This window comes from Lynx canadensis, chromosome B4, assembly GCF_007474595.2.
Source record: "Lynx canadensis isolate LIC74 chromosome B4, mLynCan4.pri.v2, whole genome shotgun sequence".
Taxonomy (NCBI): Eukaryota; Metazoa; Chordata; class Mammalia; order Carnivora; family Felidae; genus Lynx; species Lynx canadensis.
The window spans coordinates 134,278,734-134,302,518 of record NC_044309.1 but is presented as its reverse complement, the minus strand read 5'-3'; the positions used below and the strand labels follow the sequence as shown (position 1 = coordinate 134,302,518).

Sequence of the window (23,785 nt, the reverse complement as noted above, 5' to 3'; positions counted from 1 at the left end):
TGACCTTGGCCTAACTGCTCTAAGCCTCCCATTTTGTCATCTCTAAAATGCAGGGAAAAGTGTCCTGTCAGTTTTGAAGATTAGAGATCATGTGCACATTCACTTGACATTTATTGAACATTTCTGACAGGCAAAAAAAGGCAGTTCCTGCCCTCTGAGAGCTTCCAGTCTAGTGAAGAGAACAGACATTAAACAAAAATAGAAAGCAGGTAAGGTACAGGTAATCAATGGAGAGTAAAGGGGGTGATGAAACTAACCAAAGACCTAACTTAGGTTGTCAGTTAAAGGACTCTGACATTTAAGATGAAACCTAAAATTTTGAGGAATCATGTCTAGTGTAGCCAGGGGAACAGATGATATGGACAAAGGCCCTGAGGCAGGGAGGAGTTGCCAGCAGCCAGCACTTGGCATACGGCCTGGCATATAGTATGTGCCCGTACAAAGCAGCTACTGCAATTGAAAAAATAGGGATCTATGTGCTCACATGAAGGGCAAAAGGCTGGAAGGCCCAACAGCTGGAGTTGTCAGTCATGATTATGGGAGTGGATGGACTTAGGGTGAATTTTATTTTCTTCTTGGTGTTTCAGTATTGTTTAAATTACTTCTTATAATGAACATGTATAACATAAGAAAAAAGTGACTTATTTTTGGGGGAAAAAAGGACAAGAATGTTTCTTTATTGTTTACATGCAGAAGAGTTTATACGCAGACTACACCTACCAGTCTCACCCTGAAACAGGAAACTAAACCCTGATGCCCTGCCCTGGATCAGGCATGGAGTTGTGCAGTGCCACCTTGGACTGCACCTCTCACAGGGCTCCCCCCACTGAGGGGTGACTGTCTCCGGACTACCATAACTCAGTTTGGTACAGTGGTCTACCAACCCAAAGCCCGAGCATCGCCCTGCAGAGGGCAACCTAAGCAGCAGGTCGGGCACAGTACCTCCCACTCTGTGCTGTCCCCACAACTCCCTACTGGATCTGCCTAGAAGCGGTGGGGCCTAACAAAGTGGCCTGAGGGAGCACAAATGAAGGCTCAGGAGAAATTGCAGAAAAAATGTGGCTGCACTGCACCCAGCGAAACACTGGCATTGTCCCTATGGCCCTGGATCCCACCTAATTGAACATCTCTCCCAGCGGGCACCTTGCCCTGGCTGGGAGAACAGAGACTGGCTCTCAAGAGTGGACCAGTCTTAGACAAGTCACTCCTCAGGACCTGGGTTCTTCATCTGGAAAGGGAGGGACTAGACAACCATATATCCAAAGATCTACCACAGACTGGGCAACTACTACAGGTCATAGAAGAGAATGTTGCACATGCTTTTTCACTGAGTACCTTTGATGCCTCCCCTTTTAGGCCTCTGCTCACAGTGCCTTGTCACCTTCTCCCTCCTCCCCCAATCTTTCAGGATTTGTCACTTCCTCCAGCATTACGCAAGAACATGTACCCCACGGTTTGACACAAAGATCAGGCTGGCTTGGGGATGGGAAATTACAAGTTTGGTTTTGGATAAGCTGAAACCTAAGGACTGAGGATTATCAGTGGCAAGAGGGAAGGTGTCATCAGCTTTGGGGTCTCAGAGGATAAAGGTGCCAAGCAGAAAAGAGCAGAGAGGAGAGACTAAGCTAAAACTCTTCATTTAAGGGGTGGGGAAGGAAAGAGGAATCAGGAAGAGACAAAGCAGATTGAGACTAAAGGCAGAGAACCAGGACAACATAGCAGCCCAGAAGCCTGGAAGGATCATCTCAAGGAGCTTCCAACAGCATCTCTCTGAGGGCAGTGACTGGGGACAGCAGAGGAAGATGTAGGGCTTGGATAAGGAGGGACAAGTGCTGTGGACCAAGGAGATTTTGTCCCCAGGGGTCATGTGGTAATGTCTGCAGACTGCTACTAGCATCTGGTAGGCAGAGGCTAAGAATGCTGCTAAATATCCTACACACACAGGTCAGCCATCCTCATATACACAACAAAGAACTATCTGGCCTTAAATGTAAATAGTGCCACTGCTGAGAAATCCTGCCTCAGAGGACACAGGGGAGCTAGCTCCCAGACTCTCCAGGGGTGCCTGAGATTGAACTAGGAAGCTCAACAGACAGGAAAAACATCCTAGACCATGCTGAAAACACCACTGAAGACATCACTGTTGCCACCACTGGGCACCCTTGGTGTTGGTCTGGCCACTAGAACCCCCCACCCCCTGACCCCCTACCTCTGGTCCCAGTGGCCACTACCTTCACCGGCACAACTCCCACACAGGCTGGTGCATCTGGTTGATGGCACTTTGCTCCTGGGACTGAATCCTAGCTGTAAGGAAGCTGGACAAACACATGCCCTTGGGCCTCGAGGTGAGAGGGCTCTGTCTGCAGTAAGACTTGAGGGGGAATCCCAGGAACAAGTAACAACAATCAGCAACGGCATCAAAGGGAAGGAGAGGGGGAGAGCAGAGTGGTTCTGCCTGTTTCTTTGAAGGTGTCTGATGGGAAAACCTGGGCCCCTTTGAGGATGAAGAGGAAGGAATTGACCAAGATGAAGAGGCGAAAGGTGTAGAAGGAAGAGCCTAGGAGGATGGGGGGTGCCAGATGGGACAGAGGTGAAGATAGGGAAGACTGGGTCCTTCTCTTCGGCTGTGTAAACAGGGATGCTCAGCAAACCTATGGGATGGTGAAGAACCATGAGAGAAGGGCATCTGTCACTGAGAAACCAGGCCCCAGCCTCAGAGAAGCAGTTTAGGGCTGGGGAGGGTTCAGACATTATCAAATTCATTTTGCCAGTGAAGCTACAGGACAGGGACAGGCTGGGCCAGGATCACTTGGCAAGTCTGAGGGGCTGAGACAAGACTCAGGTCTCTCTTGGGCTCTGTCAGTGGTGGGGGACTAGGGGGTTCTGGGATGGTCATGTGTCCCTCCTCTTTTAAGGGGCAGACCTGGCTTGGCCAGGTCAAAGAGACTAAAGTAGAATTCCCACCAGAGCCTTTCCCTCTTCTGCCTGGGAGGGGCATTATTACAGGGTACCTGCCCATTCAGGGCCTAATTCCCCTGCACCTTCCCTGCTCTACAGCCACTGGTCTCTACTATGGGGAGCTCAGTCTCACCAATCCAGCTTGCAGCAGGTCTGCCTTTACAAAGCACAGCCTCCTGTAGAGCTACAGCCTGTCTCCCAACAGCCCCTACCCACAGGCCAAGGATCTCTTAGAGTTGCCTGGAGGACAAGTTGACTCTACCCTGCACCTGCTCATGGACCATCCCAGATGTCAGAGGACAGAGATCATGTTGCTCTAAGGTCTTTGGCTAAACACCCTCCCGGGACACTTCTTCATGAAGGATGGTGCTGAGAAGGGGAAGAGAAGGCCTAAGCCAAGCCCCTGCTTCGCTGCCCTGCTAGGGCCTGGGGCTCCTCCTGATGAGGTGGGAACATCCTCTAAGGTAGTTTCTACATCTGTGAGGACCTCTGGTACCCCCCCCCCCACCTCCAGGCCCCTACCCTGTGAAAGGGCTCACAGCTCCCAGGGGCCCAAATCGGCCTCGGTTAGCCCAGAGGGCTTGCTGGCTTCTCCTGTGTCTCTGCAGGGGGCTGGGACCTGTGCTGAGCAGCTCAGTGCCACAGTGGGGCCATCAGTAGGCATGGCACTTCCACAAGTGGCTCAGAGCCTGATTCTGCTGCCTCCTCATGAAGGGTGGCAGCTGGCTGGTCAGCGGTCCTAACTCAAAGGGAGGGTCCAGTCCAGGATCCTTCCAGCCTCCCCTAGCATCTCAACATGGTTTGATCTGCAGCATGGCATCCTCTGAAGGCCTCCTTGGCACCCACTCCAGGAAGGCCCCAGGAAGGAAATCCAGCCCTCTGTGGCCCAGTCACTTCAGTTAGGGCGCAGAGCCAGCTTCAGGGGGCTGAGCAAAGGCCACCTCCCCTTTCACAGAGCTGGCTCTCACCACCAGTAGATGCCTCTGCCTCTTCCTCCGGACTGGTCTCCTCCTGGCCCCTTGAGCCCTGGGCCACTCCTGCTATAACTCAGACTGGGATCTCGAGATCCGGGGGCCTTTTCGCATCTCTTTCCGCTTCTCCTCTTTCTTCCTGCGTTTCTCCTCCTCCCTCAGGGCCTTCTGGAAAGGGTCAGTGCTGGAAATGAACTGAGAGAAAAACAGAACAGTCTGGTTTAGTCTGTGGGGAGCAAAGAGTTTGTCTGAGGCTAGGCTGCTGTGGGCTTGCAGCAGCAGGAAGATCGCCTAGACACAGGCCCTGCCCTCAAGGAGCCCGCAGACTCTTTCGAGATAGTTCAATGAGCTTGGGGAAAACTGCTTAGAGGGTCTTGAAAAACAACCAGGAGCTCACCAAGCAGACAGGATGAGGGAAGAAAAGGACATTCCAGGAAGAGGGACAGGTGCTAAGGTGTGAACCTGCATGGGGCATTTGAGAAACCATAAGCAGACGTCTCTCAGGGTGAGGGGACTGAGTGCCCAAGACAACCGCAGACCCCCCCCCCAGGGCCCTGGCTGCTATACCCCTGAGGAGGAGAGGGCAACCAGTGAGAGCAAGAGACCGCAGGCATCCTGCTGCTTGTGAACAAGCTGCAGAGAAGCCCAGGCAAAGGACTGCATGGGAAGCAGAGGGCCAGAGGTCAAACTGGCAGACCTTGAAAAAGAGGTGGAGGAGATCGTGGTGCCCAGGCTCACGGCTTCCACGGTGCAGGGATAGTGGTGCTTGATGAGGTGACAAGAACCCAGAATGAGCCAGGGTGGAGGAGGAGGACTTCAGTGGACGCATTTCTCGACTGCGATTCCCAGGGCCTTTGCTCTTCTCCCTCTGCCCTCTCCAGACTGGCTCATCTAAACTCATGGCTTCTGTTAGGTATGTATGTCAGTTTCCCCTCATACCTGCATCTCCATGTCTAAATGCCACTAGGATGTCCCAAATGTGCCCCAAACTTGGCATGGCTCCATCTTCGCAAAAACCCAGTCCTCTTGCAATGTCCCCGTCCTCGTGAACAGTGAGGCCCCCACCCCCACCCCTCTCCCTCCTTGGCCAAGGCCTGGCTTGTTTTAACTCCTAAGTGTCTCTCAAACTCATCTCCTCCTGTCCGTCTCCCCTATGGCTACCCTCATCACCACCCCCACCTCTCTCCCAATGACTCGGAGCCTCCCAGTGCTCTCCACACCCACTGTGGTGCCTCTCAAGACCTTCTCCTCACTGCAGTGAGTTCTTTCCAAAATGCAAATCTGACCATGTCACACTCCTGCTTACACCCTTCTATGACTGCATTATTCTCAGGATAAAATTCCACATGCTCCATCTGCAGGCCCGCTCTGCCCACCTCTGTGTTCCTCCCTCACACTCCCTGTTTTGGGCTCTCAGGTTCCCTGTTCCCTTCCACCCCCAGGCCTCTGCATGTGCTGTGAAGGCCCAGAATGATCTTTCCAGCCCCTGCCACCTTTGCCACATTAGCTCCTGCTCAGCTGTCGCCATCCTGGGGGACCTGCCCTGAATCCCGCCTGGCTCCTCCATTTCCTTCTCAGGGCTTCTCCCTCATGATCACATGCTTCGTGCCTGTCGCCCCCACTGGAAAACATTCTCCGTGAGGACAGGAGGATCCTGTGTTGTTCACGAGTCCCTAGCACAAGACCTGCCTGGCTTATAGAGGGCACTCAGTATGTATTTTTTAAATGAACAAGTGAATCATGTTAGCATATGAAATACCGTAATAGTACCCCAAACTCATGTTAACTATGCTGTGAAATATGCCTGCTTTATTTGTTCTTAGGGCAAATTTGACAAATGTGTGATCAAGGTAGACATTAAAAACAAACTAGAGGGGCGCCTGGGTGGCGCAGTCGGTTAAGCGTCCGACTTCAGCCAGGTCACGATCTCGCGGTCCGTGAGTTCGAGCCCCGCGTCGGGCTCTGGGCTGATGGCTCGGAGCCTGGAGCCTGTTTCCGATTCTGTGTCTCCCTCTCTCTCTGCCCCTCCCCTGTTCATGCTCTGTCTCTCTCTGTCCCAAAAATAAATAAAAAAAAAAAAACACGTTGAAAAAAAAAAAACAAACTAGAAGCTCTACCTTGTGCAGAAATCTACTTGCCATGTTAGGCTGAACTATGAGAGTCTGGAAGGTGGGGTGAAATCAGAGAAGTGTGACCCAGGGAGGGCAGATGATATACTTAAGTCACACAGCAAGTGGGAGGCACAACTGGGACGAGCCCCCAGGCCTCCCACCTTCCCGACCAGTGTTCCCCCTACCACACTCTGCCTCCTGTTGCTAGGAGTTAATTCTCATCCTCTTGGGAGGGATGAGGAGCTGACCTCCCAGGTCACAGAGGACCCCATACCCTCTGGCTCTGGCTGGGTTACAGCAAGTCAGAAGATCTGGGCCTTCCAACCCCAGCTGGCTTAGCCTCACCAGGAGGGCCCACACCTAGCTGGGTCAGAAGAGAAACACTGACTCTCCCTTTCTCAGACCCCTTCCCCACTAGGCCTAACTAATGCCTACTTTAAATTCCTGATGCTAACCTCCAGCGGGCCCTTCATGCTGCCTGGCAATCCAGGATGTCTTCCTAGTCTGCTCCCTCAGCCGCTCTCCTAGGCACACCTTCTCTAGCCCCCCCAACCCTCCTCCCCTCCCCCACAGACCATGACCTGGCTATTTCAAGAACAGAAGAAAATTCCCCAAGCTCCCACCTCCACTCCCACCAACCCAGCCGCCTCTGTGCGCAACCTGTTCTTCCAGACAAGATGGACTCTTCCCCCAGGCGCCAGATCTTCTCCCCTGCCTTCCTTCCTCAGGATGGGGCTCCAGCAACTCTTCTGCCCCTGCACCATCAATTCTTCCTCCCTAATGGGCTGTCCCCATCAACATGCCAACATGCCTAGTCTCTCCCATCTGACTAAAATTTCCCCTGGAATCCACACCCCCTCCAGCTATGTTCCCATTTGTCTGTTCCTTTTGGAAAGAAAGCTCTTTGAAGGTAGTCTGCTTTTGCTGCGTCTACTTCCTTGCCTCTCATTCTCAAAATCCAACCTTTGTCCCCACTGCTCCACTCAAACAACTTATGTTATGATCTCTGATGGCCAGTGTCCATCTTGCTAAACCCACTGACCAGTTCTCAGGCCTCACACTACTTGGCCTTTCAGCAGATTCTATGAGCCGCTCACTCCCTTTGCTGCACTTTTCTCATAGAGTCTCAGAAATTATCCTCTCTGGGTTTCTACTCTCACACTGTCATTCCGGGGCTTCTTTGCTAGTTCCTCCGATCCTCCCTCCTCTACCAGAAGGCATGTCCCCGGATGCAGCCCTCTATCTGCCCTGACACTCTACCTGCCCCGGGGTGGTGGAACATGACCTGTGCCACGGCTCTCCACACCTTCCTTCATAGGCATGACTCACATTGGCAGTCCCAGCTTCAACCTGAAATCTAGAGTCCTATTTCCAATCGCCTCCTTGACATCTTCATTCAGATGCTCACCAGGTCCAGAAACAAAGTCTTGATTCCCCTATCCAAGCCTCAAACTTGTCCCACCACAGTGTGCCCATTTTACAAAATGGCAGCCCCATTCTTCCATGTGTACAAGCCAAAAGTCTTCTAGTCCTTCTTACTGCATCCCTCTCATGTCACATCTGCTTCCTTAGCTAATCTTATTGGCTCTACCTTCTAAACAACCAGAATCTCACCATCCTCAAAGTTGTCACCCTGATTTTGGTTTAAGCCACTATTAACTCCCAAATGGACCAGCACAGCCGCCTCCTCATCAGTGTCTTTGTTCCCACCCTGGTCCACTAGACTACTCTCCACACAATAGCCAGGTTGATCCTCTACAGGGGGAAGTCAGAGCCTATCACCCTGTTCTCCACGTGTCTCAGAGTAAATGTCAAAGGCCTGGAGAAGACCCCCAAGGGTCTTGTGATCTGGCCTACTCTGACCTTTTCTTCTCACGTTTCCCCTTCCCCCTCCAAATATGCTTCCAACTCAAGGCCTGTGCACTGCAGCTCCTTCAGCATGGAACGTTCTTCCTCTAGATACAAGACTCACTCTCTCACCTTGTTCAGGTCTTTTCAGTAAGACCTTCTGCATCTAAGTCACACGAAATAGCAGTTGTACTCCCACTTCATCCCTGATTCCTTAAGCACATTCCCCTGCTTTTTTCTCCATAGCCTTGTCACCACCTCCCATTATTATATGCTTTTTATTGACTATATCTTCCAACTAGAATGGCACTCCCAGGAGAGCAGGGCTACTCTGCTTCTCTAGCAGCTGGGATTTGGTAGGTGCTCACCAAATGATAAATAAATGCATGTGCTATGCCTCCAAGGCTCTGTGCAAGCCAGTGCCTTGGCCTAGAGGGTCTTCTCCAGGCCAGTCCACCCAGCAGCTCTTACTCCTCCCAGAGCCTCCACCACCTAACTGCTGAAGCAGGGTCAGGTCCTCTCTTAGGGTTCCACAGCTCATTACACTTCCCTCCTCCACTGGTGCAGTGATCACGCTAGATCATGCTAGATTGGGACTGTTTCCCTGCCACCTTCCCCAACAGACTGTGAGCAGGGAGAGGGCCAGCTCCCTCTGGACAGTGGCAGTGGCCAGCATAAAGCCTGACACCAGTTGGCTCTAGTTATGGGTACATAAGAAGTACTTATGTACAGAACACTCACTAGCACAGAGAGTGCATGAAGGGAGCTGAGCAAGCCTGGGCTGCTGGTGGGACAGGTCCATGCTGGATGCTAAAAAGCGAGTAAAATCTTGAGACCATCCCTAGCCAATGAGAAGTAAGGAAAGCATGTTGCTGGTATGGTTACTTCCAAGCAGAGAACATTGTGACAAAGCCAAACCCAATCTATCCTAGCACCCATTCTCTCTGGTCTATGCTCTCACCCTCCTCCCATGTCAGAGGCCTTCGTGACCTGCAGGGCCAGGAGAGCCAGCCTCACAGCAATAAAGCATGAGGGTGCCCCTCCCGGGGAAAGGCAATTTGCCATGGCCTTGAGTGTCCTTCCGTATTCTTGCTGGGTATGCCCTGACTATTCTTACACTGGCCATTTATCAGGGTTGTGATTATAGCAAGCAACCTCGAGGGATGTTACGTGATGAGGTGACAGCAACCCTAGTAGGGAAACCCTTACCTCCCATTCTGCTGCCTGAAGCAAAGCCACTGGTTCAAAGGGGCTCTTGATTCAGAGGTTCCCCTAAATACTCAGGCCTGGCTCACTGATCGTTCACCTAAATTAAGAGCTAATGGTACTGTGCAAAAGAGTTAACATAGCTGGCCTGACTGCTATCCTTTGAAAGGCCTGTTTCTAGGGCTGTATCTTGGCTGGTGTCTGGGAACTTGGATTTTGGGACGACTCCCACCAAGTGATAAGAGTGACCCACTGAGCCTAAACTATGTAAACAATAGAGTTTATGCTGAACCCCTTGCTTTCGTCCTGGGACTCTGGAATTATGGAATGCACTGGGCAGAGGGAGCTTAAGTGACCAGCTCCCAATACAAATTCTAGGCACTGAGTCTTTAATGGGCCTCCTTTCAGGACAACTTTTCACATGTCACATCTTGTTGCTGTGGAAATTAAGTATGTCCTGGGTGCTTCCATTGGGAGAGGATTCTTGCAGGTTTGTGCCTGGTTTCCCTCAAACTTCACCCCAAGAGCCTTTTCCCTTTCCTGATTTCACTTTGCAGTCTTTTGCTATAATCAACTACAGCCATGAGCACAACTGTACACTGATTCCCGTGATTCTTCCTAGCGAATCATCAAATCCAGGGGTGCTTTTGGGAATCCTAGACACTGTTGTGTATTGGCGGTGGCAGCCATCCAGCCCCAGTTATAATGCCATCAAGGCCAGTCAGACAATGATCTGAATTAAAAGCCACCACCCTTGCCTAGATAATATTCCTAACACCATGCATGTCTTATTTCTAGTGACCGTTGTCAGCGTCCTAGCTGTCCGTATCAGAAGACTGGCAGATCAAAGGCAGCCATTCCTCTTTGGGGCCATGAAGTATGGAAGCAAACTATGGTTGACAACTGAACAGTCCGGGTCACTTGTTTAGATGCCCATCATAAGGCCCATTCTCTGGTGACACCAACCAGAATCAAAACGCCGATCAAGCCTATAGTGCCCAGTTAACTGGCTTCGCCATCTAAATACACCATTGTACTAGATGTGGCATTGTACTTGCCACCATGGATGGGCATGAAGCAGAGGACTCTGTATTTCTGGCTTGACTGCCTAGAGTCCCTGGTTGAAATGGTATGACATGAAATCATTAGAATAATGACCATTTGGCTAAGTACGCTCCCTGCCAAGTCCCCCTACAGTGGCCCAAGATGGAAGGTATGATGGGTCTCTGAAAATGACAAATGCCCTTGTCCCATTCACATCTGACCCTTCTGGATGAAAGAAAGCTCAAGGTGAGAGTAGAGGAGGACTGGAGAAAAAGTGGAATTCTATCTAGGTCCTGGGATGTGCCACACCGATTTTGTAGCAATAATCTTAGCATCTGGGGAGGGAACAATTAATCCTCTTAGTCTCTTCGATCTAGCACCGCCACTTGGCAAACAATCCTAGGATCTGTCCAAGCCAAGTGGCAGTTGCAGCTGATAATGTGATTGGCTGTTGGGTGTGTCATCTCAGCCCTGTGAAAGGAAAACTCACAGGAATGTGGTTAGTAGTAAACTACTCTGCTGTGCCTGATGCCACCAAAAGCAGCTCCCTAAGTGACCCTGTGCAGGCACAAAGGCCAATACAACCTGTTTTAATCTGACAGATACAAATCCATCTGCTGTTCCTGATGCCTGAGTGGCCTTGGGTTATGCCACATAGGGCAAATGAGGCTGCAATCCCATAGTGACACTGCTCTCAGGGCTCAGATAAACAATATAACAGTGGCTCAAACCATGTCGTGACAGATGGGAGACAGTGGGCCATGAAATGTGTCTTCACTGGGGATGAGGGCTGCTCTGGGTCCATCTATTGCTCCCTGTAATTGTTGACAATGATCAAAGATCAATAGGTCAGTCTAAACTCTTGTGTGGGTGGTCATGGGTAACAGATTGGCCTTAGACTATTCTGACTGTCTAATATAAACCCTGCTGGTGGGGCGCCTGGTGGCTCAGTCAGTTAAGCGTCCGACTTCGGCTCAGGTCATGATCTCGCGGTTCGTGAGTTTGAGCCCCGCATCGGACTCTGTGCTGACAGCTCAGAGCCTAGAACCTGCTTCGGATTCTGTCTCTCCCTCTCTCTCTGCCCCTCCCCTGCTCACGCTCTCTCTCTCTCCCTCTCTCTCAAAAATAAACATTCAACAACAACAACAACAACAACAAAAGCCTACTGGCCCACCCAGGACTTATCCTAGCTGGCTGAGTCTGCAAGCTGGGGGGCTGAGATCAACACTGCAGGTTGGCCTCGTCCTGCTGCTTAGAGTCCTGTTGATGGTAGCCAGAATCAAATGGCAATATGAGACATTTGGTCTAGGACACATTTGGTCCTGGCCTCTACTGATCAATCAGACTGAATAGCACATTCACGTGGAAATTTAAGTTAAGCCAAAACACACCGGGTTGACAGGTAAACTGTGGGGGAGGCAATCAACCACGGCCCTGAGCATCCTGCACGTTCTCACTAGGTACAACAAGAAAGCAAAGCCCTGACCTCTCTGTATCCGGGTATTATTTGTCAGGACTGCTTGCAGAGAACCACCTGGAAGGGTGACAGGATGACCGCCCCTCAAAAAGCAGGTTTGCCGCTATTCACTACAAAGGCTGTGAATATCCCAAACTCGCTATTCCTCACCTTCATGCAAAGCCACTGCATGTGCAGCATCTGCCTGGGCCCCTCTGTGTCACTGTGGATGACTTGAGGAACATGGGGAACCCACACGGCCAGGCCAACAGGCCAGATATTGCTTTTGCTATAATGAACTCTGATGCCTCTGACCTGTCAGTATCCGTGAAACAGTAGCAGGCTAAAATCCTAGACCCCTCACGGACCCTGACACCCCTCCCTACACCAGAGGAGAGCCTATGATTTCACAAGTCCAGTCCTCCAGGCTTTCCTGCCCCTGATGCACTGCCCTGCCACCTGATTCCCTCCTCCCTTCTACTCTGCATGTCCCCATCTGTGGTCCTACCCTGTAGCCTTCAGCCCTCAGAGCCCACCTCAGTCCCCTAGGTTGAAAGCATATGCAGGAACGTGAGACAGAAGCCTGGCTGAGTGCTCAAAGGCTCAAGGGTAGAGAAGCACGGCCTGACCTTGCCTAGCAGCCACATGATGTGAGATGCCTACTATACATCAGGATGGGTGTGTTCATAGGCTCTGACTATCCCCCACAGCCGGGGTCCATACCCCATGATAAGACAGGGAGCCTGAGGCTAAGACAGGGGCAGTGGCTTGCCCAAAGGCACCAATGAGCAAATAATGGTATGTGGATCCAGACTCAAGCCATGTCTGGTTCCAAGTCAAAGGCTTTCATGCTCCACCCCAGGTGTCCCATCCCCAGTATGACCTGGCTTCCCATGACCCCGCAGAGGCAGAGCAAACATGGCCATAGGCCCCAGCAGCTTACCTCTGGGCGGTCTGCTTTAAATGGGTTCTGGAAGTCAGAGTCTTTCTCGCTGATCCCCAGCTCCTGGGCCATCTGCGGATGAGGAAAAGTTAGTCATCCTCTGCCTCTCCTGACTCCTTACCCGCGGCTACTCCCTCCACAGTGGGACTCAGGCCCAAGGCTTAGGCAGACGTGAAACAAGTGATGACCCCTAGGGACCCAGGTCAGCACAGAACCCCTTGAGACTGCATCTCAAGGTGCCCTGAGGCTTATCACAGAAACCACAACCAAGGGCTGACATTCAGGCCTAACTGAAGGCAGATGCAAGGTTCATGGTGCACCACCAGGCAGAGGGCTCCTGAACCTCCTCTGCCCCCAGTCCTTACCAGGCTAAGGATGGGCGAGTGGGGCCCTTGGTCAAAGACGCCCGACTGGTTGCAGAAGCTGATGCCCCAGCGGATGAGAAGATTCCAATTGGAATTGTGGTCAAAGTAGTGGTGCACAATCCTCGGGAAGCGCAGCACCACGTCACCGAAGAAGGCTGTGTTCTCCACTACTTGGGAGAAAGCTGGCAAGAGGATCCTGATGAGTGGCCAAGACAGATGCCCTTCTCCTGCCCACCTGGCCAGCCCCAGACACCCTTCAGAGAATGGAAGCCCACTTAGCCTACTAGTCAGAGAAGGGAACTGTGCCCACTATCCATAGGGGCTGACCACATGTGTAGTGTATGCTAAGGGCTTTATGTCCCCCCAGAACACTGAATCCTCAAAACCACCTTTAGAAGGAGATGTGGCTGCTGTTCCCATTTTACAGATGGGAAACGGAGGCTCAGGTGGCTATATCTCATAGCTTAGAAAACTCATTTGTTTTAAGGACCAGAGAGGTGGGTACCATTTCACACATGAAGACATGTATCGCATGAAGCTTGGCTGGGTCAGACCTCCCCAACTTGGCCTCCAAACATCCAGAGCCAGGCCCCAGTGTTAAACACAGAACTGCAGTGTATGGAGAGTCAGGTTGTTAGGATGACCAGGGAACACATTAGGGTTGTTTTGGTTTTTTCTTAATATCTTCCTTCCAATTTTTATTTTAATATCGTTTTGTTTGTTTGTTTGTGTTTAGAAAGAGAGAGCATGTGCAAGCAGGGGAAGGTCAGAGAAGGGAGAGGGGATGGGAGAGAGGGTGAGAGGGGAGAGAGAGAAAATGGGATAGAGAAGGGGAGAGAGAAGGGAGAGATAAGGGGAGACAGGGGGAGGGGGAGAGAGAAGTTCTCTCGCCTTCCTCTCTCTTCTCTCTTCTCCATTTATTCTTTTTTTCATTCTCTCCCGTTTTCTCTTCTTCCTTTCTTCTTTTTCTTTTTCTCTCTCTCTCTTCTAGAGCGGTCTTTCGGTGAGGAAGGGATAGACATCTTAAGCAGGCTCCATGCTCAGTGCAGATCCTTACCATGTGAGCTCAATCCCACAACCCTGGGATCGTGACCACAAATCAAGAGCTGGATGCTCAACTGACTGAGCCACCCAGGCGCCAATCCCCCCCCCCCACCATTTTATTTTAAATGCTTCTGAGGTTCTTATATTAAAATAACTTTAGACTTCCATCATGCATCATAAAACTCCTACACTCGGCTTCCTCTAATGTTATCATCTTACATAAGCATTGTACAATTATCTAAATAAGGAAATTAACGTTGATACTAATCAATAGACCTTATCTGAATTTCACTAACTTTCTCACTAATATCCTTCCTCTGGTCAACAGATCAGTTCAGACTAACTTAGTGTGTCCACCATGGCAGCAGGTCACCCCAACCTAGACTATCATGAAAAATAACTATATACCCAGCCCTGCCAGAAGTCCCTGTTTGAGCCACCCCTGCAGATAAGACCCAGGCAGGCCTCACCAGCACTGGCCAGCCCACACAGAGAAAAGCAGACTCCTCCAAAGACATGCCAAGTTGGGTCTAAGACTAGTGGAGCAGGGACCTCTGGACCTCAGAACAATCTTGAACCTCAAAGAACTCGGGAGTTAGCTTGGTTTACTGGTTTGCAAGAGCAAAACACTTGTCCTCTCTTACCTGGAAAATGAAGGCAACGGTGCCTTCCTCAGAGTTATAGTGGAGATTTGAGATGATATTTATAAAGTGCCCACCATTTGATATATAAGTTCTATTTCCATCCTCTCTCAGACATTATAATCTAATGTTTTATTGTTAGAATATAATCAGTTAACAGGGGGTGGGAAGGGAATTACCACTGGAGAAAAAGTCTTAGAAAAGGGGATGAAGGGACACAGAAACATTCCGTTCTCTCTTATTTATCTGTTTTCCCCACCTTGTCTCAAAAAGGATTTAAGGGGACTGAGGCTTTAAAACAGTAGAAAAGAGCGCTGTTAACTGCCCCCACTGGCAAGTCCCTTCAATAGGTCTGTTCTGTGTTTCTCCTATAAATGGGAACAACCCTTGCCTTCTCTACCAGAATGGTCAGGGTGATAGAAAAGGCAAGGGCCCCTGAGGTGGGGCTGTGGGCAGAGGCTCCCCCCCGTTTCCCCTGCCCCAAGCACAGTACAGTACAAAGGACTATATCCATGTCAGGGGCCCAGAAACTGGCTCTGAAGCCTGGAAATGCCCAGAGAAATATGAATTAAGTGTCCATACACCCAAGGGGACCACTTGGAAGGTTTCATAAGAGGATACTTCCAGAGGGAAAAAGAGTGAGGAGAAAAGGAGGAAAGGAGCAGCGAGAGAAGATCAAGGTGGTGGGAAGGAGGAAAGAGCAAGACTGGGAAGACCATACCATCCTTCAGTTTCTCGTCCTGGGGGAAGGGCCCATCTGGGAGCACATCGGCAGCAATGAGCACTGTCCGCGAGTCCTCCAGCACCTGAGGGAACCCACCCAGGCTGAGTGGCTCTGCAGAGCCCTTCACAGACGGCCCTATTTATTTAAAATCTATTTCAGGGGCGCCTGGGTGGCTCGGTCGGTTAAGCGTCCGACTTCGGCTCAGGTCACGATCTCACGGTCCGTGAGTTCGAGCCCCGTGTCGGGCTCTGTGCAGACAGCTCAGAGCCTGGAGCCTGTTTCAGATTCTGTGTCTCCCTCTCTCTCTGCCCCTCCCCGGTTCATGCTCTGTCTCTCTCTGTCTCAAAAATAAATAAACGTTAAAAAAAAATTAAAAAAAAAAAAATCTATTTCAAATCTGTGTAGTTCCCCCTCGTTAAATACCAGCCCCTCAGGGAACTCCTACCCATCTATCAGTGCCCAGACCAAAGAGCTGGTGGTGAGCTGTCCCATGCCCACACGCACCTTAAAGAGCCCCTTGAGCATTACGTCAAGGATCTTATACTGCTGGTGGACATCATTTAGCTGTGCCAGGTTTTTCAGTGCCAAGAGCTGCTCCCGCCGCTTCACCTCAAACATCTTCTTGTCTGGGTGGCATTAAGTCAAGGGGCTGGCCTGGACAATCCAGTGGTCCCAATCCAGAGGGCCCATTCCCGAACAGCAAGTATCTGCAAGGGCCATAGATGCCCATGGCTGAGACACTCCCCCTGCCCCCACCCCCACAGAAGAAACAAACTGAGAAGCAGAGGCATCCTGCAAGGTATCATTTGTCCATTTCACTGAGGAGTCTACATCCAACGCCCTGAACACAACCCTCAGGACCTGGCTCCTAACCTCCCCTCCTCATGATCTTCCCATCATCCACTGCAACCATTCACTATTCCCAGAACCTCCACTCCTCTGCTCCCGCTGTACACTTTGCCTGGGATGCCCCCCCACTCTTCTCCATGAATTTCTATTCTTTCATGACCCAGTTCAAAAGCCACAGCGCAGTATTTCTCCCTGCCCCTCTTCCCCCACCATGTTTCATTAAAGGGCTAACCACAAAGTATAGTGAGAGGCCTGTGAATTCCTCAAAACCAGGGATGACTGGTCCTGATTCTTCTTGTGTCCCCAAGGTCTGGCCCAGAGTAGGTAGCCCCTGTATGCCAGGGCCTCCACCCTGGGTCTCCACCCAGGGTCTCACCCACAAGATGCAAAGCACATGTACAATCCTCAGAGCCCTGATGGCTCTGAGAAGTATGTTTTGCCTTCTCCATTTAACGTGTGGAAAAACTGAGGACCAGAAGAAAATTGACTTGATCAAGGCTTGATTAGAACACCTCACCTTTTCTCCCCTATTCCCATAGGCTGAGTCTGCTCCATCTCTGGAATCCAAGGGGGTGTGGGTACAGACTTTATTTACAGACCCCTCAGAAACAGCTCATTAACCCCACCTCCAACCCCAAAGGATACAGATCTCTAGGCTTGGGTCCAGGGAGGTCCTCAGGGTGCCTGTAACTCCTGTCCCAGATAATAGCATGACAAAGACGAAGGCCAGGAACTGAAGAAGGTCCATATCCAAGATCCTAGAGCTAGGAAAGTAACCCAGAGAGAGGAGGTGAGATCCAGAGCTTGGTTATATAAAATAAAGAGTGCAGGTGAACAGCAACTTCCCAACTTGATATAGCCTCCAAATACCAAGAACCCAGCTTTGGGAAGTCCCGGAGCCCCATCCCCAGCCCAGGGCCTGTGACCAACCAGACACACAATAAACACTGTGGGATGGTAGGAGGTAGGAGAAAAGATAATATTGGCAATAAAGGAATGCTTAGAGCACAGGGGTTGGTGTCTAGAGCTCTGGGCTGGAGCCCTGGCTCTGCCTCTGTCTGTGGGCCCTGGGGCAAATAGCTTAGTCTCTGGAACGTCAGCTTTCTCACCTGTAAAAGAGATAAGGAAGTCACCTCCTTGCTCTAGGGAAAAAGGACTGGGTAAGGCATCACGCCTGGGGAAAGTGGGGGCTGGCCAGTATCATTCCCTTTCAGCACCCCTCATCCTGGACCCCAAGAAGGTTATCTGGTTAAGGAAGTCCAGGCAGTCAGGGGGGATGTGAAACTTCTGAGTTTCCCCTCCTTCTCTGACTTCTGTCGTTAGAACAAAAGAAGGCAAGGTGGGGGGGTGCTGGGGAACCTGGTTGGCTCAGTCAGTGGAGCATGCGACCCTTGATCTCAAGGTTTACGTTTGACCCCCACATTGGGAGTAGAGGTTACTTAAAAATAAAACCTAAAAAAAAAAAAAAAGAACAGAAGAAGGGATGCAGGCAGGAATGGAGGCAGCGCAATCTTGGATAAGCAGGCTGCCATTCATTCACTTTGGAACCACAGGCACCACAAGTAACACCTATTTCTATTCAGGCACCATTCCTTAATTATTTTTTGAGTATGACGTTCAAGGCACTGAGTTAGACCTGGGAATACAGCAGTGCCTACGGCACACAAAAATTACTGCATTTCATGGTACTTATGTCCCTAGTAGGGGAAACAGAAAATCGATAAACTTGTAAAACAAGCACAGAAGGATGAGGGAGTTGGTGGGGTGAGATATTAAACACAGTGGTCAGAGGAGGCCTCACACTCTGATGACAGTTGATCAGTTTTACCAATGTGGAAACCAAGGCACAGAAAAGCCAGATGACTGCCCAAAGTCACTCAGCTATTCCCAGGCTAAACCAAGAGTCTAAATGAGCATAGGCTACCTCAGAGATGCCCCTGGTTTATCAGGACGCCTACTCCAGGGGACAGATGCTCAGTTATTGAGCTGGCAGAGGTCATTCAGAGAACCGCCCCCACCCTACGAAGACCGGACACCTGAAGCCTAAAGAATGGGAAGGAGTAGTCCAACTTCACCCAGGACCTGCCTTCCAACGCCACGCTCTAGACTCAAGGGAACCAGACCCGGGCTAGGGCAGAACTTGGGGCCAGGGTATCAGACAGCCGGTAATGACTGAAGCCGGAGAGAAGTGGGAAAGGAAAACCGAAAAAGCAGAATGCGTGGGGGCGGATCCTGCTTTTTTCCACTGTTACTCCCACTTACCCAGCCTCTCGATCCTGCTCCTCGCACCGTACATTCCCAGACCTCTTCCAGGTTGGGTATGCGACTCTGAACACATTCTGCAAGGATGGCGTGGCGGTGGCGGGCTTTGAGACCGCTACGCGGGCTCGCGGACCCGGCTTGCTGCCCCGACCCTTGTGGGGCTCCCGGAGGAGAGAACGAGTCCTTCCAACGAGACGCATTCGGGGCCGCGAATCTCACCCTCTACCCCCAGCAACCGGTTTGGGGGCCCTTGGTCCCCACCTACCCCACGCCCTGCCCTCGCCACCTGGAGCCTGCCTGCGCGGGACCCCTGCCCCCACCTACCAGGCCGGGAGGTGCGGGAAGGGAAGTGCGGATAGGACGTCGGCGTGCAGCCCGGCTCCAGGGTCCGCGGGGTGAACGCCGAAGACGCGAAACCCCACACTTGGCGCTAGCAGCCGCTCAAGGATCACCGCGCGCCGCCCCGCCCACCGCGCCGCTCCCGGCCAATGAGCGCGGGCCGCGACAACCGCTCCGTTGACTTCACTTCCGGCTCCGCCCCGCCGGGGTCCCGCGCGGGTCCTCAGCGCGGTTAGCTGGAGTCCGGTCCCGCCAAGCTTGTGCCGAGGCGCGATCGTTCGGCGTTCTGTCACGGTCAGATTGGAGGAGGTTAAGTCTGTGTGGGGTCTGTGCCTGACTTACAGGGCGCGTCAGCGGACTGAGGCCCTGACCCCTGCCGTCCGCGTGACCTTCCAGGCGCCCTGACCGAAACTTTTCATAAGCTGACAGTGTTTTTTAAATCATAGTTGGCAGGATCAGTTTGGTGGGTCAGTGTTTTGTTTTGTTTTGTTTTTTTAAGCCTGTAGGGGCACCTGGCTGGCTCAGTAGGGGAGGAGCATGGGACTTTTGATACCAGGGTTGTGAGTTCAAGCCCCTCTTTGGGTGTGGAGATTACTAAAATAAATAAACTTTATTAAAAAAGAAAGAAAGAAAGAAACCTACAGTGCAGTTCATTAGGGCAGAGTTCATACCAGTTTTGTGCAGGGTCCATACAGCCAAACCCAAGGAGTAAGGATGGGCTGTCCACTTACGGGCACCCGGATTGGGGACGGCAGGCAAGAGGCACGGTGGGCTGAGCTGGGAACAGGAAGCAGGCCCAACGGTGCAGAGCAGACATTAAAAGAACCGCACACGTGGGGATAAAGATACAAGCTCTGGGAAGGGCCCACAGAAAGAAACAAGGGACCTCCTTTAGCCAGGGAAGGGCTGAGCTGGAACAGTTCCACCGAGCTAGCAAGGCAGAGAAGAATTTCACCTGCTCAGCATCCTTGCCTCAAAATTGTACCTCTCTCCAGCTCCATGTGAGGTGAGGCTGCCTCTTGGAGCACTTGGATCACACCGGTGCCAAACATGGACTTTCTGTGCACTTCTAGCCCCGTGGATGACCTGCAAGTGGCATTTTCTGGGTACAACTGAGGCATCCAGCTGGTGCTCCTTACATGTGAGCAGAACAAATCCCACCCACTGTCCCTGAGGAGGCCATCCATTCCTTACCGAAGCAATCCACTATCCTACTGGCAGAGTTATCAGCTCCAGGGAGCCAAGGTAAACTGAGAGTGAAATGTTTTTTGGAGAGCCCACAGAGACATGTGAGTGTATCATTTTATTTCCTGATTCCACTTCAACAATAGAGTGAACGGCTACAATTGTCATCCATTTCTCCAACAATTCTGCCCTGACTTTTTCTTCTCCAGGTCACAGTTCTCTCCGTTTCTGGGCCTTCGAGTCATGAGGATCAGTCTCTGATGTGGGACAGGGATACAGCCACCCCTCCCAGGCAACTGGCAGCAAAACATGAGAGGAGAACAGCAGAAAGGTGGAGCCAACCGTGGGAGAACCACACTTCTAGAGCCCAAAAAGGGCAAAAACAGTCACACAAGAATAGAAGAGCTCTTAATAGTGGGCTGGATTCTAAAACTGGGACCCAAACACCTGGGTAGGTAGTTGCTATTCAACAGGGAACATTCCATGCACAAGGGAAAGAGGAGAAAAGAGGAGAGAGAAAAAGGAGGAGAAAGAAGAAAGCCAAGGAGGTAGCCAGTGGGGGTGGGGAGGAAGTACCACCAAACAACACACAGACTGAAGTGTCTCTGGAGCACCACAACCACCCCCAAAGGGCCTCTAGTTACTGCCCACAGCCCCAGGCTTTCTCGGGGACATGTCAGTCACACAGCACCCCCCATGTTGGGCTGAGAGAAGCACCCGTATCTGGGTTTGGGCAACTTTCTCCAAAGCTTTTGGGGAAGGACTAGCTCCTTCCTGAGTTTGGCGATACGGCTTTGGAGATAAACAGGGGTCAAATCCTGATGCTATTACTGTGTGATCCTGGGCATGTCATTTAACCTCTCTGGTCTAAGTTATAGCTATATTAACATCCCTGGCTTCTGTGGGGATTAGACACAATACATGTAACGTGCCTGGCCCTTGGTGGGAACTTAGAACAGAGTACGTCATTGTCGTTGCTATCACTATTAATTATTCTCACTGACCCACATGCTTTAAAGTACAGGGCTGTAGACAGTGCACCCCTCTGAAGCATGATGCCACAGCCTCCCATAGCCTGGATGACCTTGCCCAGGCCAAGCTCCCAGATGCAGGAAAGGATACAGCATGTCCAGGGGCGGCTCGGCTGAGGAGGTGCTAGGGGAGAGGCCCTCCAAGGAGACGTGCAAGGTCTGGGCCGTGCTCTCATCAGCCAGGAGGCCCATGCTCTGGACCTGGAGCAAGAAGAGGGCAGGGGAGACAGGCCTTCTCAGTGCCTACTCCATCAGATCCTCTCTACCCTCCACCCTCTGTACTCCTGACCTCCCTCTAGCTGCTGTGGCCAGAGGGCTCATCCTCCACAAAGAAGATGGCGTGGAGGGTCTAGCCTTACAGAGGCTCCGTGGCATCCCCTTCCAACCCACCTGCAGGAAGAAGCCACGCAGAGCCTGGAGTGTGGTATTCGACAGGGTAGAGAGGTCAGCCAAAGCTGCGCCTTGCAGAACATGACCCACCTCCTCACGAGAAAGGACACTGCTGCTCTGGAACCGCACAAACTAGGCCAGGGAGAGAAGCCGCAAACACACAGTGATTTGGTATCTCCTTCATTCACAGACATTTCCTGTGTCCCTGCTGTGATTGGCACTGGGCTGGGGGCACAGATCTGAAGCCCACAGAACCCTGCCTTCAGGAGCTCAGAGTTGGTGGGTCCAGGAGAAGTGGAATAAATGAGGCAGAGTATGAAACCCTGAGAATTGGTCCTGCTGACCTCTTCAGTACCCTTCCCCTCACCCCTTGGCCTTGTACCTCACGCTCATGGTCAAAATGGACTATGGTGGTTACCCAAACACACTGCCAGGTGCTCGTACCCCTGCTATTTTCACTTCACTACTTGGAATACTTTTCCTCCTCTTTGCCTAATAATCCTTCAAGCCTCAGCTAAAATGTTACCTTCCTGCTGAATGTTCTTTCATTTTATTAAAGAAATACAGGCATTAATTGAGTGCTTACTACACTCTTACTCACCTCTCCCTCCCAGCTCTGGCAGAAATAATTACAGTGGACCCTTACACCACACGAGAGTGAAATGCATGGGTCCACTTATACACAGATTATTTTCAGTAAATACTGTACTGTACTTATGATTTTCTTAATAGCATTTTCTTTTTCTAGTTTATTGTAAGAATACGGTATTCAGTACATGTAACATACAAAATATGTGTTTACTGACTGTTTATGTTATCAGTAAGGCTTCCAGTCAACAGTGGGCTATTAGTAGGTAGTTTTGGGGGAGTCAAAAGTTATATTCGGATTTCCAACTGCTCAGGGACCAACATAACCCCCACATTATTCAAGGGTCAACTGTACTCTTCTCTGTGTTCCCACACCAACCACTGATTTATTCATTGATCCGCTTTACTATCATTCACAGGCTCACTGCTTTGTTGTTTATTCAGTGGGCACTTACCACAAGCTAGGTTCTTAGCATATCTTCTACTCTGCCACTAATAACGTCATGTTTTAACTATTAGTTTCCTGTCTATCTCCTTCTCAAGACTGAGAGACCCTTAAAGGGCAGAGCATTTGGCTCAGTAACACCTTTGGTCCCTAGCATAGGATCTGGGTGCGGCAGGTAGGCCCCAGCCAATGATTCATGATTCATATGCAAATAAATTAGGAGTATCTGGGTCTTTTGGGGTGAGAAGATGTGGGTGTTTAGAGGAATTCTCTGAGCAGGCTTCTTGTAGGGTGAAGACCCACCCAGCCCCTCTACCTTCTACCCCTCTACCTTCTACCCCTCTACCTGGTCTCCTCAGGACCACCCAGCTCATCACATTCTTCAGACCACAAGACCATCCATTAAGTACTTACCAGGGTCATGAGCCTCAAGATCTCAGGTCTGAGGAAGGAACTCTCTCCAGCATCCAGGAGGGTAAACAGCAAAAACCGATTCCAGGGCTGGGAGACCACATGGAATGCTACAGGAAACACCAGTCACTCTAGGCTGTTACTGCTACTTTTCCATAGACCATGGAGCATTGCTGAAGAGGACTTTCTCGGATTGGCTCAAACAGGGGTTGCCCAGCTAGAGGCAGGGCATTGGACAAACTGACCTGAACGCAGGAAGTTTCTTTCTTCCCTGGGCTTCTATCCACCTATGCTACCTGGCCCAGGGAAACCACATATCCCACTATTGTGGGAAGCAGGCATAGGAAGAGCTCTGCCATTTAAGAGCTTTTGACCTTGGTTGGGCAGGTTCCTTGATCTCTCTGAACTACAATGTCCTCATCTGTATAATGGGCATGGCAATGCCCTTGTAGTATTATGAAAAGAATTAAACAAAATGAGTGTGAGTCAAAGAACAGAGGTTGGAAGTCTGGGACAGGAGGGTGGCAGGGGCTGGCTGCCCCTATGAGAACATCAGAAAATAGGGAGGGTTTCTACCGATGTCTGGGCTCCGGGCATGCAGGTAATCAAGCAAGGCTTCCAGGCAGGCAACACAGGCATAGGACAACAGAGGGTCCTTCTGCAAACAAACAAACAAAACCCCACAGAAGTTAATGTCAGGTTTTGCTACCAATGAGTTTTGGTGTCAATCAAGAAAAAAAATCTGGTTTTCAGAATAATTTGGATTTCAGAATTTCAGATATGGGATTGTAGCCCTGTAGATAATCAAGGAATGTTCGTTGGTTTCATGTCTAACACACACACAGAGCAGAGCACAGTGCTTATACTGATGATTCACCTATGTTCTACCTACATTCAAGAGGCTGTTTCAGAAAAGGAGATAAGCCCTGGGCCCTATTAAGAGATTCATAGATTACAGACTCTGTTAGAACCTC

General features: G+C 50.9%; 2 protein-coding genes and 1 long non-coding RNA gene across 8 annotated transcripts in view; 1 reads left to right on the top strand and 2 right to left on the bottom strand.

The window, feature by feature from the left end:
- Positions 1 to 98: 98 nt before the first annotated feature.
- CCDC134 (coiled-coil domain containing 134) lies at positions 99 to 18,885 on the bottom strand. Of its 3 annotated transcripts, none has more exons than XM_030320792.2 (7): positions 18,747 to 18,885; positions 16,806 to 16,924; positions 15,816 to 15,937; positions 15,309 to 15,393; positions 12,903 to 13,084; positions 12,538 to 12,609; positions 99 to 4,124 (listed from the first exon to the last, which is right to left on the bottom strand). In XM_030320792.2, exons 2-7 carry the CDS (start codon positions 16,906 to 16,908, stop codon positions 3,999 to 4,001), a joined length of 690 nt encoding a protein of 229 aa, XP_030176652.1. In that variant the 5' UTR covers positions 16,909 to 16,924; positions 18,747 to 18,885; the 3' UTR covers positions 99 to 3,998. The 3 variants fall into 3 exon arrangements, with proteins under 3 accessions (XP_030176652.1, XP_030176653.2, XP_032449937.1); XM_030320793.2 differs by lacking the exon at positions 18,747 to 18,885 and adding an exon at positions 18,423 to 18,718; XM_032594046.1 differs by lacking the exons at positions 12,903 to 13,084; positions 18,747 to 18,885 and adding an exon at positions 18,423 to 18,721 and having other exon boundaries at positions 4,037 to 4,124.
- Positions 18,886 to 18,968: 83 nt separating this feature from the next.
- On the top strand, positions 18,969 to 22,075 carry LOC115517796. 4 transcript variants are annotated; one of them, XR_003970066.1, is made up of 4 exons: positions 18,969 to 19,055; positions 19,835 to 20,050; positions 20,156 to 20,397; positions 21,558 to 22,075. It is a non-coding gene; the product is annotated as an uncharacterized LOC115517796 (long non-coding RNA). The 4 variants fall into 4 exon arrangements; XR_003970064.1 differs by having other exon boundaries at positions 18,969 to 19,228; XR_003970065.1 differs by having other exon boundaries at positions 18,969 to 20,006.
- Positions 20,179 to 23,785, bottom strand: part of MEI1 (meiotic double-stranded break formation protein 1) — a 75,046-nt gene continuing 71,439 nt past the window's right edge. The window contains exons 27-31 of the mRNA XM_030320789.1: positions 23,388 to 23,469; positions 22,815 to 22,921; positions 21,368 to 21,499; positions 21,069 to 21,178; positions 20,179 to 20,242 (exon numbers count right to left, since the gene is read on the bottom strand). Coding sequence (XP_030176649.1) covers positions 20,197 to 20,242; positions 21,069 to 21,178; positions 21,368 to 21,499; positions 22,815 to 22,921; positions 23,388 to 23,469 — 477 coding nt within the window. The 3' untranslated portion in view covers positions 20,179 to 20,196. The remainder of the gene's footprint in view (positions 20,243 to 21,068; positions 21,179 to 21,367; positions 21,500 to 22,814; positions 22,922 to 23,387; positions 23,470 to 23,785) is intronic.